The 20,320-nt window shown below is 34.1% G+C and overlaps 1 protein-coding gene across 17 annotated transcripts in view; it reads left to right on the forward strand.

Moving 5' to 3' along the window:
- Positions 1 to 18,238, forward strand: part of Epha5 (EPH receptor A5) — a 263,125-nt gene extending 244,887 nt beyond the window's left edge. For 8 of the 17 annotated variants that reach the window (XM_048364394.1, XM_048364396.1, XM_048364395.1 and 5 more), the window contains 3 exons: positions 5,911 to 6,104; positions 11,339 to 11,494; positions 18,133 to 18,238. In XM_048364394.1, the coding sequence (XP_048220351.1) occupies positions 5,911 to 6,104; positions 11,339 to 11,494; positions 18,133 to 18,238 (456 nt within the window). Of the gene's footprint in view, positions 1 to 5,910; positions 6,105 to 11,338; positions 11,909 to 18,132 lie in introns of those variants that run through there. The other 9 variants (XM_048364411.1, XM_048364399.1, XM_048364398.1 and 6 more) reach the window with 2 other exon arrangements.
- The last annotated feature ends 2,082 nt before the right edge of the window (positions 18,239 to 20,320 follow it).

Raw genomic sequence — 20,320 nt, forward strand, 5'->3', positions numbered from 1 at the left:
CTGCATTCTTCTTTTGAGAAAGACACACAGATATTGTTCATGATTTCTAGCGAGGCCTGTATTTGCGTAGGCTCTTCCAAAGAACCTCGGTAGAGGCCCCTTAGAAAGTCAGAATGGATTTTGTGGTTCAGTCAAAACCCTAGAACTCTTTCCACTTGCTGCTTGCCTCTCACCTTATTGAACCAGGCATGAGAAGCATGTTCTTGTTGGAGGCTACACTGCTACCTCTTTTTTTGGATTGCTACTACAGGCTCCTCCACCATGTGATTTATTTAGACTTCCTGGCAAGGAAAGCAGGACCGCTGACTGACCAGCTCTTGCTAAAATAATTTCCTAGCATTTCTCTCCGCTAGCAACATCAATGTAGGTTAATGGATTTCCTCCTCCCAGCAAATACGCAGCAGGACAGTGAATCTCTGTGTATTTTTGTCCCCCCAACCTCCAAATTGCTACAATTGATTTTCTTTGTGCCAAGCTCACTTGCCTTGGGAAAAAAATAATAATTGTGTCACGTGTTGGCCTACGTCAAGCAAATCTCATTTGCCAAGAGGCTGAAGTGCAAGAAATTTTTGTAAAATGTTTCCTTTTCATTCAATGTCAGTAGATGCTTTGTTATTTCCTAATGCATTTGAAATTATCAGTGGCATTTAATTTCTAAATACAACATTAAATGTTATATGCTCCAATTTCTATCTGGATTTTTAATCCAAAGAAACATGACAAAATGACTGTATTGAAGATCACCAACTATCTTCATAGGAAAAAAAATCTCAAAATGCAAAGCTGAAAAAAAAAAAAGCAAAGCTGAAGTACTGAATTGTCAGTTTCAATTGATGTACTCCATAATGTCTCCATTATAGATACTACCTAGTTTTGAACAGGCCTTGCTGCCTGTTCATTATCAAGTCATTCAGAATAAACTAAATTTCACAGAGGAGACTGTTTTCCATGTCAGAAGGAGAGTATACAACAGTAGATTTCTTTTTAATCAAGACTACTGCTGCCATCACAGAGAAAACCTGTAACAACAACAACAAATAAACCAGAACCATTAAGATGATCTTAAATACTAGTTCATGAACTGGGAATACACCACTACAGTTAGTAGAAGTTTGCTTATTTGTAGCAAATACTCCAAAATGACAGCATGTATAATCCAAAATCAAACCAAATAAAACACTTCATTTAATTTTATTTTTATATTTGTAGGCTGCATCTTTCTCTTAAATGCATTGATGAATGAATACATAGATTTTTAAGCACATAAGACCCAAGAGGTTTCAAAATAATAGAAGTAATCTGTTTTCAATATCTATTTTAGAATTGATTATGCCTTTTCCTCTTATTATCTTTAAGAAGTTGAACAGAAGAGTTGCCATTTAACAAGTCATTTCTGAGTAGAATGTGTTTTGATCAATGTTACTCCTTTCAGTATTCTCAACCACACTTTCTCTACCCACTCCTTACCTTGCTCTTCTTTTTTTGAAATTGTTATTGTAAAGGTGATGTGCCAAGGGGTTACAGTTAAATAAGTAAGGGAATGAATACATTTCTTTTAGAACAGTGTCACCTCTTCCCTCACTTTTTCAAGTTTTTCCCTCCACAAGTGGTGTAGTTCATTTTCAACATACTGTCTAGTGAGCACCACTGCTGCATTTTGTTCATACTGTGTCCCATCATTTCTATGCTACCTTCTTACCCTCCTTGATACAGATAAACTTACACACAAGATGAGAAGTATAGAATATTGTAGAATAGGCATTGAATTCATGACTATATTCTTCCCCTCTTAAGGAAGAGTATTAGCATATATTAGATGTACAAACAAATATTATCCTATATTAGAAGTGCTGAAATTTCTCTAAATACATACTATGTACTCTAACCAAACTTTATCAACTTATATTTTTAGGGGTCACCTTAGTAATCTTTGCTTTCTATTATCTGCTTTTGATGTCTTAGATCTTATTTATAAAGCAGGGAGAATATTGGACCTTTTCTCCCATTTACTTTATCAATTCATTGGTTGCTGTATATTTTGATTCCACAATTTAAGTGATGGAGATCAAATTTTAATACACATGGATATGCAGCTCACCTGTATATTAATTTATATCCTTTCAGATATGTGTCCAATAGTTAGAATAGGTGTTGGTCAGGGTCCAACAGTAGGTTGATTTTGAGCTTTTTTTAGTGATTAAAGCACTTGCCAGAGTTTTAAGTTTGTATTCTTAATGATTGCTACTCTGACTGAGAAGAGATTGAATTTCCATGTAAATTTTTCCTCGTTTTTCTTTATGGTTATATTTTGAATATTTCTTCATGTTTTTATGAGCCATATGTGTGTTTATTTTCTTTTGAGGACTGTCAACTCAATGCATTTGTTTATTTGTTGATTGTATTATTTGGTCCTTAGCAGTTTCCTTTTGTATACTCTTTGCATATACATCCTGCATGTATTTTTTGGTCATATCATGGGTATTCTCTTTGTGTGCTATTATTAGTTGAACTCAGAGCATTTTTGTTTGTGTTTGGGGTTTTTTTCGGCTTTTTCTCTCATGTCTCATAGTGTAATATAACTCTAATTCTGCCCCCCTCTCCCCCCCGCACACACTGGCTAAATGGAGAGAAGAACCTCAGATTCTTCAGATGCTGGATTCAAACCTCAGTCCTCAGTTCTGATTCTTCTGAATTACTAAGATTATAAGAATGAGCTACAGGCACCCAGATCTAAATTTTCTCTTGAATATATATAAATATATTATTTATTAATATATTAACTTATATATTTGTATATTAATTATATATTTTAATTGTCAAGTGATGAGACTTAGATTTGATGCATCCTTATTCATTCAGTCTTGTTTTTATTTGCTGAGCTGTTAACAGAAAATAATTGCTTATACCTTTACCTACCACTCAGTGATGAAGTCTATATTTTCCTATCTCTGACAAATGGAAAGACTGGGAAACTATTATAAGTAAAATAAGTCAGGCCTGCAGAGACAGAAGTTGCATATTTTGTTTCATATGTGGAAGCTAGTTTCCATTTATAAACATATAAGTAAATACATTGGATGGATGCACTTGTCTACAGACGTATTAACTGATGTATGGTAGATTCAAGGGAGAACCCAAATTGTAGATATAATTCCTTAAAAATCCTAAGTCAAGGAGCAACAAAGTGAACACCAGAAAACAAGTACTTGAGAGGGTTGGGTTGGGTCAAAGGGAGAGGCATAGATAAATGGAGAAGGGATAGTTAAGGCAGTAAAAGAATTCAGTGTTTCTTCTACAAAATTAAGAAAAGTGAGGGGAGGTGTGTGTCAGGAGGGATGACTGGGAATGATGAAGTGGATAAGATTGAACAAGATGCATTGGATTCATAAACTATTCATAAATGACCTTTTTAAACAGCAACTCATTTGTACAAGTCCTTAAAAATAGTAAAAGAATAAACTCAATACTTTCCAAACTAGTTATTTCAGAAAAAACTCATAAATGTATGAATGCACACATGCATGTGCACACATACACACACACACACACACACACACACACACACACCAGATTTGATGCTTTTTCCCAAATTAATATTATCTCCTCCTCTTACTTTGTGGTGCTGAGGATTAAAATCAGGCTTTTACAGATTCTTTGTAAGTGCTCTACAACTTGACCTATGCACCCAGTCCTTCTGTTTTTGTGACATCTTGCCCATTCTTTTGTTCTCACTGTCTTCAAACTTGTTCTGTTCCTGCTTCTGCCTCTTGGATAGCTATCATTACAGGCATGTTTTGTAATGGTCTGCCCAAATTGTTTTCTTGGAAGCTATCATGGTATGACCCAGAGCAGGAAGGATTGTTTACGTTACTATTTCTTAGCTGTGTATACAAGGGTAATTACTTAATCTTTGGAGCTATGAGCATTTTCTATAGCAATTCTTATCTTGAAAATCTGTAGTTGGGATCAGTCTTACAAGAAGTAGATTAATAAATGAACTGCCAAGATATGAGTATAAATGGAGTTTTTTTATTTTAATATTTTTTGGTCATTCTTAAGAATGCCCTCTTGCTACGCACTGTTGGTTCGTGCCTGTGATCCTAGCTATGCAGGCAGCTGAGGCTTGAGGATCCAGCTCAGCTAAGTCTGTGAGACTTTTATTTCCAGTAAAGGAGAAGTGATTTGAGGTGTGTTTCAGTTGTAGAGTGCTAGCCTTTGAGCAAAGAGGCTCAGGGACAGCATATACTGTGCCCTGAGTTCCAGAAGGGAGATTGGCCCAAAACAACAACATAACAGCAAACTTTTCTAGAAATTTAAGATTTTAATTGTTTTCAAGTCTATTTCTCATTTATCTAAGGTCTTTCTATATTATTTCCTAAGGTGCTTGAGGGTTTTACACATTAGATGTATTATAGTTGTTGAAATTCTATGAGTTGCCTTTAAAATGGTTATGTCACTTTTCAGTTAACTATAGTGTCAGTACCTCTGATCATTTGCCTGTAGTTACTTAATTATTTCTCTAAGTATGTATTTTCAGAATCTCTAAGTACTTGTTGTTTCCTTTCAACACTTAACTCTTGATTCTTCTTTGGGACCTTTATCATATATTTTTCCCATGGAAATATACAGTGTATCAACTTCAAGCTATGCTCAAATGCTTCTAACTCTCATGTACGTATTGCCATCCCAGACGCCCTTATGTGCTCTGGCTCAATTCTTACAAGCTTCCAGGTGGGGCTTTTCTCAATCACTTCAGATTAAAACATTCTCAAATTATACCTGATAATTGTTCTCCCTTTGAAAACTTTGTTCATTTCCAGCTAACAAAAAAAAAAAACTTTTCAGTGTGGTAGGTTTGAAAGCAATTAATTTCTACTTTCAGTTTAACCTCTAGGTCATAAAAGCTACATCTACCACTTCATCTTCTTTCCATCTGTCACTGAATTTACGCAGATGTCAGTTCTTTATCATGAAGAAGCTGAGTTCGTTCCAATCTTTGACAATTATTTTGCCAAGTTCCTTTGTGGATAATTGTTGTGCATTTACCAAAGGAAATCAAAATGTTTGTGGAATAATATAATTAAGTTTATTAATTACACATAGTCACAAGTAATTCTATTCACATGCTACACACAATCCAATTTTGAGAAGTATGTTTATTAATGCTGTTTTTATCATTGTTCAAATGTTATAGGTATGATGATTGAAAGAAGCAAGGATTGTTATATTCAGTATATGGACAACTTATTCTGGATTTAAATTTTTTATGATATTGTTACAAATGTGTTTGATTAGAACCCCATAACTAGACTGATACTTATATGTGGTTACATGGAAAATCAATGATATTTGTAATGCCTGTGCTTCTAAGATAATCATTTCAAATTCCTGACAGAAATCAGCAGATGATCATAAACATTCAGATCCTGACATTATTAAATGAAACACGAGACAGTTATGCTAATTTAGCCTTTGGCTTATCCATCATTTACACCCAAAAGTCTTTTTTGAAGCAAAATTGCCATCCTATTACTTTAAAAATAGGACTCTGCCCATATTTTTTCATTAAAAAGACATTAACTTTTCAGAGAAATCACTGGAAAATTTAATCTTTACTTGATTCCAGCATAGGAGAATAAATAAAACATGAAGAACACATTTTATGTCAATTATTTTTACAAATCACCCTTCACCACGACTTTAGGTAAAAATGATTACCATTTATTTACCAAATGTGAAGAAAGTCTCCTTATACTGTGGTAGTTTATTTCTTTTATTTTCATTTTATAGTAAAAATCAAAATATATTCTTACAAACTAGCAGGGCTGAAAGCTGGGTGGAGTGAATGTTTCACGTTACCTGCATTAAATCTGTGGTGTTGAAAAATGGGTTCTGCTTTGCTTTCTGCAGGTGATTAAGGCAGTGGAGGAAGGCTACCGTCTGCCAAGCCCCATGGACTGCCCTGCTGCTCTCTATCAATTAATGCTGGATTGCTGGCAGAAAGAACGGAATAGCAGGCCCAAGTTTGATGATATCGTTAACATGTTGGACAAGCTAATCCGCAATCCAAGTAGCTTGAAGACACTTGTCAATGCATCAAGCAGGTACAAGGCCAGATCTGAGCGAGTTTTTGGGTTTATTTTGAATTGATGACTTGAGCATTTCATCAATGAAATAATTCTTTTGTATCTTTTGTATTTCTTGGTCAGTGCGTCTCCATGGCACTAACTTACTGAAGTATATATCTTAGATACTTGCACTCTTATAATGAAGGAAATAAAACGGATTATTCATACTATCACCTACATCTGACCTAATATTGTAATATGACACTCTTAGGGAAAAAAATATGCACTATAACCACATTTAGGTAGCATTAAAAGTGCCTCTCATATGTCACATTTTCGTGCATTCTGGAGAGTACATGCAGATGAAGAAAACAAAATAGGGTCATAGGGAAGGGAAATAAAACAATGACACATGTGAAATTAGATATGTCTAACAGTAAGTACATGAATAATTCCCTTAGAATCAGCTTAGTGTCTGTCTTTTAAATATGACTACCTCTTATGCCTTATATTCTATGAACACTGACAAGTTTAAGGATATATTTGCTCCAGTTGTACAGTGATATTGGGTTACTCATTTAGGGCACAGTTAAAATAGTACTTAAAATTTTAAAGCAGTAATCTTGTGAAGAAAGTTTGTATGACCAAATAATCATTTTTTTATGTTTTTAGTAACATCATGAGTGTTTTAAAATAATGTTGCAGACATACAATGTATAGTTTTATTTTTATTTGAAAAAATACTGAATTATTTTTCCTAGAATGAATCAGTTTGATTCCAGGCTGGAAAATTTGCCAGGTTGTTATTTTCACTAAATTTGAAGACTTGTTTATTTTTACAAGAAAGACTATTATGCTAATAACTGAATTCACTAGTAGTGTGGATTAAATGAAAACAGCCTGTTTATGAAGTTACATAAGTTTTATGATTTTTGACATTACATTTGTTTACAAGGAAAAAAGTCATTTTAAATGCAAGTGAGAAATAAATTTTCAGATTCTGTTCAGGCATCATTAACTTTCTGTGGAAGCAACTGGAGAGCATATCTTCTTAGCATTCTTTCCAAGCTGTTTCTTGAATATCTGTTTTAAAACTGTTCATTGCCATTTAAATTATTAAGCTGATCTCTCATCTATTATTTGAATTATGTTAGAGTGCCATGAATAAAATGAAGGAAAACAAATCATAAAAATGTTCTAAGTTATATTGATTCACTTGATTACCACCAATGTAATTTGAAAACAATTAAAATTTTTCTAAATAATTTTCATATTTTCTTGTGTGTGGTATGTAAGATTCCATGTAGCAGCAACTTTAGTTTAACCCGGTTTAACTTTCAGACCCCCATTCCCGTACTATTCTTTCTGAAATCATCTGAAAATCCCAGTTCTGAACTGGATTAATTTCTGGGTTCGCATCTCTTGCATTCTTCCTATCCTCACAAGATTTGATGACATTTATTAAATATCTCCCAGTACTTCAAAATTTTCTCCTTAGATCATTTTCTAGTCTAACCTACCTTGAATTTTGTTTCCTGTGGCCATATTCTGTCAACCATGATATTGACAAAACCTGCAAAATCTCCATAAACTCCAGTTTACTTATGTTTCCTTCTATATTTCTGTCTCTGACAAGCCTTCGACCACACCACAAATCAGCACAAAACTGTCCACAATTATTCAACTTCCTACACTGTGTCATGCTGTGGGCTAAGAATTAAGCATACAGTATGTAAGAACTAAACCTACCTATTTCCTTTGGTGAATCCAATACACTGTTGAGAGAGAGAGAGGGATTGAACATATAAAACTTCCAGTAAAACTCCCAAAACCTTGTATTTGGTTCTGGAGTAAGGAATAAAAATAAAACCAACAGCCTATCTTGACCTTAATGGGAAAACATGGTGTCTTGAAAAATGTAATGAAAAAGTATGAGTAGGAATTATATTAGTGATATGCTCAATATGTTCCATGAGAGACTGTGAGAACAAATAAAAATATAGAAAAAGTGAACTACTTTATCATAGACTGTAATTGGAAGTACTTCAGTAAGAAAGGAACATGGAGAAGATTAATAGTGTGATTCTGGGTGATATTGACCATGTTCAGAGAGATGGCATGTCTGTGAGAAATAAAAAAAGACTGTGAAAAATAAACGTATTGAAACATGAAAGTCCAAATGAGCCCAAGAACTAAATGGAGTTATAATTTGAGTAGACAAGATATAGGACAAAGTCCTGGCTCTTTTTAGATTTCGTTTTTCATTTCTTTATTGTCAAAGTGATGTACAGAGAGGTTAGAGTTTCAGCACATACATTTCTTATCCAACTTGTTACTTCCTTCCTCATTTATCCCCTCCTGCCCTCCCCCTCCCCATGAGTTGTACAGTTGGTTTACAGCATATGGTTTTGTAAGTTTTGCTGTTGCATTGCTTTGTCTTTTTATCCTTTGTCTCTTGATTTTGGCATTTCCTTCCTCTTCCCTAGTTCCAATGCACATATATACAATATCTAGGGTACTAAAATCCATTACAGTGATATCAGGGGTAAAACCATGGGAAAGAAAGACAAAGGAAAAATGGCAGAATTTCACATGGTACATTGAAAATAGCAACAACAATGATAACCCACTTGTTTCAATGACTTGGAGTTCATTTCACTTAGCACCATTTTTTTTTTCTTTTTTGTTGTTGTCCCCTGAAAATGAAAGCTAAAGCGTATGTTAGAAATTCCCATGGATTAAACCATCCTCTGAGGCTGGGGATATGGCCTAGTGGTAAGAGTGCCTGCCTCATATACATGAGGCCCTGGGTTCGATTCCCCAGCACCACATATACAGAAAATGGCCAGAAGTGGCGCTGTGGCTCAAGTGGCAGAGTGCTAGCCTTGAGCAAAAAAAGAAGCCAGGGACAGTACTCAGGCCCTGAGCCCAAGCCCCAAGGACTGGCCAAAAAAAAAAAAAAAAAAAAAAACCATCCTCTGAGTTAAATGTTGTATTAATTTTGCTTTCTTCTCTTCACAAACCTTTGAGATAGGAATAACTATTATCTCCAAATAGGTAGAAAATCAAAGGCTTAAGAATGCTAACTTAACTAATGTTTCAGAGTTATCAAGTGAAGAAGATAGAACAGATTGTAAGACAATCTGATTGCAGAGCTCATACTTTAAAGGAATGCAATTCTAGAGTTGGAGGCATGACTCAAGTAGAAGAATTCCTACTTATCAAGGAAAAGACCCTAAGTTCCAATCCCAATACTGCAATAACAATGGTAATAATAACATTCTACAATCATATGGTAATAATAACATTTTACAATCATATGATTATTATTATCATTATATTTGAGGATCAGTGGTATAGATTAGTGATATAGATAGGGCACTTGCTAACATGTACAAAGACATGGATTCTGTCTCTTGTACTGACAGAACAAAACAAAACAAAAACCATTCTGTAGACTTAATTAGGGGGGTGAGCTTTGAAAGAGAAGACAATCATTGTGTTCAGTACTGGAAATGAATATCCCTCAACCACAGAGGAATCATAATTTACAAATTACCAGTCTTCAGATTCTATAGTTTGTACTTACTTAGCATCATTTTTTGTGTTCATATATACATAGCTATTGAGCTGTTGTGATCTGCTAGGATTATCCTAGATGTGTACTAATTATTCCCAATAAGGGAAACCATACATTCCATGTTTCTTTGGGTCTGTCTCATTTCACTTAGTATGTTTTTTCCAAGTCCTTCCATTTCCTTACCAATAGGGGAATGTCATTCTCTCTGGTAGAGGCACAGAATTCCATTGTGTATATGTACCACATTTTCCTGATCCACTCATCTACTGAGAGGCATCTGGGTTGGTTCCATATTTTAGCGATGACAAATTGTGCTGCGATGAGCATAGGCGTGCTGGTGGCTTTGGTGTGGTCTTCCTTGTAATCTTTTGGGTGGATGCCCAAAAGTGGTGCTGCTGGGTCATAGGGGAGCTCTATGTTTAGCCTTCTGAGGAATTTCCACACTGCTTTCCAGAGTGGTTGAACAAGTTTACACTCCCATCAACAGTGTAGTAGGGTTCCCTTTTGGCCACATCCCCTCCAGCATTCGTTATTATTAGTTTTCTTGATAAGAAAATGAAGGAGGAAAATGGAAAAGAGAGTGATAAGAAAGTAGTGATATACATGCTGTGGTAGCAAAACAAAAGAGAACTACTGTTTTAATAAATGTAGAGGTAGCATACAGTTTAAAGAGATACAGCAGTAGACACATCTATAGAGTTTCTAGCAAAATTGAGATCACTGCTCGCATCAAGCACAGCAATTTTTTATGCAATTGGTTTTGGCAAAAGAAAACACTGAAGTAGACTGAAGTGTAAATGGAATGTGAGAAACTTCATAGATGAGTGGGAACATAGATGCCAGTGTCTTGTGTCTCACAGATATCAGAGCCACGCAAATTATCTTCGATGTTCAAATACAAAGAACCTTGATCCTTTTCCCTGACTATTTCTTTAGGATATAGTTTTAGAAAACAACATCTCATTATCTTATTGACCAAAGTATGAATTTAACATTCTGAAAAGAGTCTAATGGTTTGCTAGGTTTTGTTCAGTTTCCACATGTATTTGAGGGAACGGTTTGTTTTCTAGTTTTCACCACAACACCTGGTGAATCAGTAAGCACCTGAAACTTTAAAAAAGTAAAAAAATATATAAATAAAAGGATAAGTAGCTTCTAGATCTCCTGAGATTAACTTAAGGATGATCCTCTGTTAAAGCATAAAAATAGTTAGTTTGTAAAAATTACCCTCTGCATGCATATATGTTATATAATATTTTATAAACTCAACAATAGTAAGATATACATATGTACCTAAATCACTACAAACTATGTACATAATTTTTAAATAAATAATTTCAGTTTCAGAGCAACGTTGAGCAGAAAACAGAAATCTTCCAAATGCCTCTCTATGCACATGACCTTTCCACAATGATTATCAACATCCACTACCATAATAACACACCTGACACAATTGATGACTATACACAAATAACTTACTGTCTTTGCAGATTCATGGTTCACATTATGATCCATCACTGGTAGTGTATGTTATATTTGCTTGCAAATATATACTGATATTTAACAATAGTGTCATACAGATTGGTTCCATTGCCCTACATTTCCTAAGATAAGGATTTACTTTACAATTATACTCTTTTAGACTATCCCTATGTTGTGACTTATAACATATATGTTTTCTATGTTTTAGAGTATCTAGTTTGTTGGCAGAGCATGGATCTTTAGGCTCTGGAGCCTACAGATCTGTAGGTGAATGGCTAGAAGCAATCAAGATGGGCCGGTACACAGAGATTTTCATGGAAAATGGATACAGTTCAATGGACGCTGTGGCTCAGGTGACCTTGGAGTGAGTAATTTTTCTGATAATTTTTACATGATTTCTGGGGTGAGGAAAATTGCTCAGAAACCAGTCTGGATGAGATCGAGGGAAATCAGTTAACCTTTCTCCATATATGGCAGCTTTCAAAAAAGCCTCACCTTTTTTAGCCTGTATTGTTAAAAAAAAAAAACTGCATGGTTAAATGCTTCTGTGGCCAGTATCTTTGCTTCTTTGCTTCAAATAAATAGTATTTAAATATGTGACTGATTGGAATAGCAGCTCATCGGCAAAATACTGGCGTGTTGTGTTGTGGAAAAAAAAAAAAAAGATGTTTTCTCGATCAGTTTTTATACTAGTACCTATGTGATACAAATGTAAATACAAAATGAAACAACTTGTAAGCACAATTGGTGTGGTTAGTACTACGTAACAACAAAATATATTCCTAAATTTCAGCACAAAACATATTCCTAAATTTCAGACTTTTACGGTGAATAACCCAGGCTACACACAGCTTAAATCAAGTTTCCCAGTCTTACTTTATGCCCAACTGGTGCATTTTATATTCTTATGATCTAAGAATATATTAGATCCTGCTTCAGATCTGTTATTCGGTACAATCTCAGTGGAACCAATTGTGCCCTTTTTCTGTTTGCACGCTTAAAATTTATCAAATCTAGTCAAATAAAAATCACTAGAGTGAAATATTAAATGATTTAAGGTTGTAAGTTGTTTGTTCTTTATTATATACTCTGTACGTGTAATTATTTTAGCCTAATTGTTATGTGTGAAAATTACCTGTCCTATGATGGTTCCGATCTCAATTACATTCACATTTATAATGTTTTAACCTGTGAATAATATTATAATAATTTACTTCATATGGCCTGGAAATTCAAAGGTTAAAATATCTCTGTGAGTATTAGAAAATCTTAGAGTACTCTAAATCACTAACCCATAGGCTTTATTTTGTCATCAACTCTATTGTTCTGTCATTCTTTGATTCACTAAATTCACTGCTCTCCTCAGAAAAGGTAACAGGGTACCATCATTTCTCACCAGTTAAGGCCATAAACTCAGCACTCTCTTCCAACCTATGGATGACTTAATGATCCCAATCACAACCATTCAGCTTGCTTTCCTAATTTACTAATGCCATTCTTGTTCCCACCTCACTTGATGACATACATAAATACTTTGACCATCATTTCTTTGGGCATTCAAGGAACTCATTTGTGCTATATTTAAATTAGTATACTGAAAATTCTGCCAACAATTTTAAACTATTTTTACATGATTGCTATTTAATTTTTTCAGTAAAAAATGGTCATTTTTGATTTATTGAAGTCATTTGTCATTTTATATTAAAATGATACTGTAGGTATTTCTTCTACCCAATGTCAGATTACTTGTAAATATATAATAAACTTATTTGCATTAAACAATGTCTCTTTTTTTTATTAAAGTAGCACATGCTCATATATACATAATTATTTCTGGCACATTTTTTGTTTCCCCTTTACAGACAATTATAAAGACAAGGAATGTTTTTGCATTTAATATCTGTATTTTACTTTATATTCCAGGGCCCCAAATACTCTAAGAATGTTAATTATTTTTATATTATGGTTCACTTTTACTTGTTACTCTCCTATATATTTTACATACTCAAACTCTTTTCATTGTGTTTTTTCTTCTCAAGTCTTCATAAACTTTTGTATCTTCTTTCAATGGTTGTATTCAGTTTATTACCTTTTACATGGCTTCCTTCAGATGTTTTATCATTTAGCTCATTGACTCTAACCAAAAGAGTTAAATGAAAATTTAGAACGTATTCCTTGAAAGACTGTTTGCCTTTGTAAGACAATTGCTTCTAACTCCTTACTAGGATTTAAACCAGCTAACCTAACTTTACAGAAGCTGATTTCTTGAATAGTCTTGTACTGTTAGACATATATTCTCTTTTTTACTGTTTTATCCTAATTGCTGAAAACATTATCTAGATTCTGTGTTAACAGACTATTAGGGCAATTCATTACTTATATGGTCAATATTTTTTAAAAAGACTTTCGTATGTTTTTTTCCCCTTTCCCTTGGTATTACTTAGGATTCGTGGTAAAAGAAAATTTGAGTATCTGGCAAAAAAAAAAAGTTGTCAAAACACATTGTAATATTGTTTTTGCAAACTTCATCCAATATCAAAGTATTAGGTTTATGAACCCCTGTAGTATTATAATAAAAGAACTTATTCCTAGAACTATTGTCATAAAATCACAGGAACTGAATCATTCAAATATTGTAAATGTGTAGAAAAATATTAAATTCAAAGCTGATAAATGCTAAAACTGCATATATAAAACCTTTTTGTATTTGTGAAATCATTTTGTAATTTGGTTTCACAAAGAGTTTAGGAAAATAAGAGTAAGAAACACAATTTTAAGCACCAAATACATTGTTTTAAATTTTTATTCATTAAGATCTAATGGTGTATGTTTATGTATTGTTTACCAACACATGCATGAATGAATGAATTTAGTAATTTGAAAAACTTGGGAGTCTTAGTCTTAAAGCATGTTTGGTCAAAGTATATTTCAACTTCAGATTTTTCTGTTATTCTGTGTATTTTTTTTATTTGAACAGCTATTAAGTCAGAAATGACACAACACTGCAATTACGTATGTTTATTAAGTTACTGTCGACAGTAGAGACTGTAAGCCTAAGGCAAGTTGTAAACGGATTCCAAAACATTGCACTTGAGAACAGAATCATAAGCTGGGATCCAGTAGCTCACACCTCTAATCCTAGCTACTCAGTAGGCTGAGAGCTAAGGATTGCCATTCAAATCCAGCCTGGCCAGAGTAATCTATCTCCAGCTAACCACCAGAAAAACAGTAGTGTGGCGGTTCAAAATAGAGCGCTGGGGCTGGGAATATGGCCTAGTGGCAAGAGTGCTTGCCTCATATACATGAAGCCCTGGGTTCGATTCCTCAGCACCACGTATATAGAAAATGGCCAGAAGTGACGCTGTGGCTCAAGTGGCAGAGTGCTAGCCTTGAGCAAAAAGAAGCCAGGGACAGTGCTCAGGCCCTGAGTCCCAAGCCCTAGGACTGGCGAAAAAAAAAAAAATCAAAATAGAGCACTAACCTTGAGGAAAAAGAGCTCAGTGACAGCACCAGGCCCTGAGTTAAAACCTATGACTGGACAACAAAAAAAAAAAAAACAGAATCATAGCTGGTTTTAGAATTCTAGTCAAGCCAGTATTGCCAACTTCTGATTATTCAGAAAAAATAAATAAAATTCAATAAATTTAAATATTCCAATTTGTATAAGCTACAGGGTTTTCTGTGCCCATGATAGAGTGTTAAACTACTAAGATGAAAATTCTTCTTTAATTTAAAACCAAACTTTATGCTGAAGAGCTCAAATTCACTTATAATCTTATCAAAAACATCATTATACATAATTTAACAAATAATGCATAATTTTCTCTGTTCTATAGTCATGTTAGAACTGTAGCTCTCAGTAGGCCATATTTAATTGAAGCCATTAAAAACCTATGGTTATGTATCTTCTTGACAAATGTAAATGGGTTTATAGATAGATAATAAACGATAGATGCTAAACTGATATCACATAGCTATAGAAATGATTATTCAGATTCTTGTAAATAAGTTTAAAAGCAACACATACCTACACTATAAAACTATGATGAAAGCAAAACCCACAGATTATTAAATACGTATTAATCTGCCCTCTTCTAACCCACCAATATTGTTGGAAGGAAATGTTTGGTTTTGTAAAGCAGAGGAGAGAAGATTCAGTTAGGTAACGCATCCACAAATGTTTCTCTTTTATCCTGAATAATGAAGTTGACTCCAACTCAAGTACACAATAATAATTTTTTTCTTACATTTTATTCTACCAATTTGACATCTTTGATATGCTTAAGCAGTATGCTACACTGCTTAGAATCGTCGAGAAGATGCACAAACATAGTGTCAAGAGGGCATTTCTCTCTATTTACAGCTTTTCTAAAACTATTCCTGTATAATCATTATATATAGTCTATCATGTATATGTGCAACAGTATTATTATCACGATGAGATTTATAAGCTTATGTTTGGTTAGTATTTACAATCATTAAAATTGACCTTGACTATTGCTTAAGATTGTATACCATCAGGATAAAACTAGTATAGTATTTTTAAAAGGAAAATGTATACATATATGTATATACATATGTATCTTACCTAGGAAAAATGTAGTGAAAAAATAGTACACTTTGTACCATTTCCAGATATTTGTTTTACAAAACATTGTAGCAGCCCTCTTCCCATAAAGTGTAGACTTTTGCTTTTCTTAAAGTTTTACTGTTATCTCTGTTAATCTAATCATATCACAGATGCATTAGATAGTAAAGCAGAAACACATGAAAACAACAAAAGATGTGAGGCAGGGCTGGGGATATAGCCTAGTGGCAAGAGTGCCTGCCTCGGATACACGAGGCCCTAGGTTCGATTCCCCAGCACCACATATACAGAAAACGGCCAGAAGCGGCGCTGTGGCTCAAGTGGCAGAGTGCTAGCCTTGAGCAGGAAGAAGCCAGGGACAGTGCTCAGGCCCTGAGTCCAAGGCCCAGGACTGGCCAAAAAAAAAAAAAAAAAAAAAAAAGATGTGAGGCAGACTACCTAAAAGAAAATAATACACTTATGATTGCTACAATAAAGATATTTAACCTTTCCCATGGACACTTTTCTGATACCATTTTGATTCTTATATGCAGTATCAATATAAAAGTACTATGCAATTTTAAGACTACGTTGCTAATTAGAACATTCTAATCTTTATAACTAACATTATCTATCCTGGGCTTTCTAGTGAAAATCACCTTGTAGAGAGGCATATATATACTGCGCATATTATAGTGAGCACTGCTGACTATATGCAACTGTACAACTCTTCAGGCAATAGGTGTATACATGAGACTCTTAATGCAGATACATTAGCATAGCCTGCCTCAGGAAGTATGTGCTCAGTAATTTCAGTATTTGATGTTAGATTTCCCAAAATCTTATTGTATGGAGAGAAAAAGATTGTTACATTTATCTCAAAGTGTTCTTATTTTTCCTAATATCAAGTCTGAGAAAAAGAGTAGAGATTTTGTGAATAGAGGTTACCTGGTTTCATTTCTACCCCTACGACCACTGGCTTTGCTAAGAGACTTCAATTCTTCATGCTTGCATTTTCCAAACTATAAAAAAAGCACTTAAAAAAACACAAATTTGTATCTTGGGGTTACATATTTTGCTAGCATAGAGAAAGAACTGTTTATTACGTGGAGCCTGTTATATTTATGTTTAGTGGCCATCGTGCTCAAATGGGGGAAATTTTCACCCCACAACATCTGAAGGTATTTTGTGCAGAACAGTTAGGGCCATCGTTGTAGAGTGTGCTGTGGTACCTAGTGAATGGCCAGCACAGACGCCACTGGCTCCCCTACTATCCACAAGAACAGCCCAACAACATAGATTTATATTAATATGGGCAACCATGAGAAATTCTGATTTTGTTGCAAATAGACAAGATGAAACTGGAACTTTAAAAAGAAATTCTACTTTAGCCTATCATTCCCTGTTTCATAGTTTTATGACTGTCTAACTATAGTGATTTCATGTCAAAGTTAATTTTACTGATTCTTCATGTTTGCTGATCACCTCCCATGCCACATCTAGCAGGATTATTTTTATACTGTGACCCAACCTACTACTTTCTTATTATAGTAAATTCTGAGTTCATTCATACTCTTAAAAAAGAATTATTTCCTCATCCTAAGCACTTAGGCTACTTTTTAACTCCTAATGTTCTTGTAAGAAATTTAAAAAAAAAAACAGTGAAGGGAAGAACAGACAAATAATACCACTTTAGTAAACAATCTTTATATTACCTCTTGTTCAAATTCAGCTAAGGAATCCTTTAATTTTTATACTCTTGTAAAGAGATTTCTTCACATTTTCTGAAACTGCTTGATTTCCACTATCATAGTCTCAAGTTCACTATTTCCAATGGAATAATTCTATGAAGATCTGAAAATAAGACTAAATACAAATTCTCATTATTTTATGCATTTTAAAATATTGTAATTACCTAAACATATGTACAAACACATTGTGAACACCTATATTTCCTGTACTTGATACACATTCTTTCCAAACATCTAAATGAACCTTTTAGAAAACTAGCATTCCTAAATCTAATGGGAAATTGTACTAAAAATCCACAGCCACTTGTCTTGAACTCAAAAGATGTTCATCTATACATTCAATATTTGTACTTTTTTAAACACGGCTTGTCTTTAAATGGTGAACAGTATTGTGAGTGAAAGACTTTGATAGTGAGTAGTTTTCACAATGTGCTAAATTCCTATAGAAGCTAAACTTATTTGGTAAAAGAAGAAAATATTGGTATTTTGGATCCAAAGTAAAAAAGAAAATGAATAAAGCTAAATTTTTCCTATGTGAGAAGATACAGTGATGACAGTTCCATAAACCAGGACTGTGCTGTAGATAGATTCCGTCAAAGGTTTTCCCCTTGGTCTGCGTGAAGTATTGAGGTGTGCTGCAACTTGAATCAATACATGCATCCAATGTGTGCTTTCTTCATGCAGGGATTTGAGACGGCTTGGTGTGACTCTTGTGGGTCACCAGAAGAAGATCATGAACAGCCTTCAAGAAATGAACTTGCAGCTGGTCAACAGGGTGGCGCCATTGTAACTCCTGCCAATGTCACTTCAAGTGAATGATCTGCACTTTGTAAAGAGCCCTGAGATTTATTTTAACAAAAGGGAAACAGTGATTTCTAAACCTTAGGAGAACATTTGTCTCAGTGACCAGATTTATAATCAGTGTTTTACTAGAATCTTCACATCTTCCTTTTGGTCTTCATTTTTCATGAAGCAACTATAACTTGCATAGAATAAGAACCTGAAGTTAAGAATGATCTTATAATACAACAAAGTCCTTCCACTTCTTCCACAGAATTTTGTACATGAAATATAAAAATATATAGCACCTTTATTGACTGAATGATGGGCAGCCCCTTTCAAAACTTCCAGGGTTCTACTTGAAAGGAAAAGTTGTATAGCCATTTGCGGGCTAGGAAAAGCTGCATTTTACTGAAGTTTACTTCAAGTCAGAATTGTCTACATAAGTGTATTGAAGAGCAATATGATTAGATTATTTCTTCATACATAATTTTTCTTGTACTTTTTAAATGTTATTACATGGTGTTAAGTTATAGAAACTAGTTTACAAACATATTGCTTGGTCACGGAAAGTACAATACAGGGTGTATATTTATTTTTCTGTGTTATAAAGTTTACTTTTAGTTGCTCTTCTAGAGACTATTAGATATAAGTGTGTAGATACCTATGCTTTGCAATATATGGAGGAATGGATTTAGCTTGGAAGTTACTGTGCGTGCGTGTGTGTGTGTGTGTTGTGTGTTTGCACATGTGTGCATTTTCATTCTGATTGCATTTTATAGTGTTTTAATTTTGGCAACATATAGGAACAAATGTTCCAGAGTGTAACATGAAAAGGATACCTATGGATGCAGTAAAGCAAAATTTAACCCAAGTTGCTGTCTCTTTTCCCTCTCGTGTGTCCAAAAGCTACAAATATCTTCATTGATGAACAGGAATTGTCTATAAGATTAAATCCTCTGGGGCTTCTTAAAAACCACTGGATGATATCTGTGACAATGCAGTTTTTCTAGCCATTCAATCTTGTACCCCTGTAAGAAATTTCACCTTTCTTGTCAAGGAAATATCTTGTCAAGCAAAGTTGAGACCCAAGGGCACATTTTCAGCAGGATGTAAAAGGCTTTCACTGTTCTGGCTTCTGTTAATGTTGTTAAATCCAGGCACCTAGCAAGAAGCATTACCCTGAAGTGTTAATCCTTTGTAATCATTTCCATTGTGGTTTCTCTCTAGAATTTTTAATACTAAGGCAGTGATAGAATGATGCATAGTAATCGATACATATTTTTTCTTTCAAAAAATTTCAAGATATTTTATTTGTTGATGACAGTTTCTTAATTTCATGCTTTCATTCTGTACTCAGCTACATGATCTTGGATTTATTTTGAAAACTAAATTCATGTATTATTAAATTGGAATTTATTAGGGAATGTATTTTCTTTCTATCATGTGTGATAAAGACTGATTTTTGTGGTTAGAAAAAATCATACAATTTGTTAGACACTGTACAAAATTGAGTTCCCAAGTGAATTGAACCAAGTCTTTCTGTGGTTACACTATAAACATTCTGGGATAGCATGTACTTTTTCAAGGAAATAGAGTCGATTTATGAATATCAACAGCAGTAGCCTATCAGGATAGTGAAGGCCATGGGAAATGCACGAGTGTATTGTTAAGTGTTCTCTTTTCCTATGCACCAGTTCTACTTGAGTATTATTAGCACCTGTATGAATCAACTTTGGGGGGAAAAAAAACTTCTTTATATCAAATAGCTCTTTGGTTAAGAACAATAGAAATCCAAAAGTGTAAAAAGGGAAAGAAAACGTTAAACAGTTTTTCAAATTCCACATTGACTTCTGTCACTGTAATGTACCACAGATTCATGCGAACTATGCTTTTATTAGTTTAGGTAAATTTAGAGAAAAATGAGAGAAATGGCTTAATATCCCCTGGATTAAAAAAAAAAAAACAACAGAAGTTATATAAGCATCACCTGGTTTTTTTGGGGGGGGGTGGGGTTGGGAGGGGGAGTGCTAGGCTTGGGACTTTAATTCAGGGCCTAGGTGCTGTCTTTGAGGTTTTTTCATTTTTCTGC

This window comes from Perognathus longimembris, chromosome 16, assembly GCF_023159225.1.
Source record: "Perognathus longimembris pacificus isolate PPM17 chromosome 16, ASM2315922v1, whole genome shotgun sequence".
NCBI lineage: Eukaryota > Metazoa > Chordata > Mammalia > Rodentia > Heteromyidae > Perognathus > Perognathus longimembris.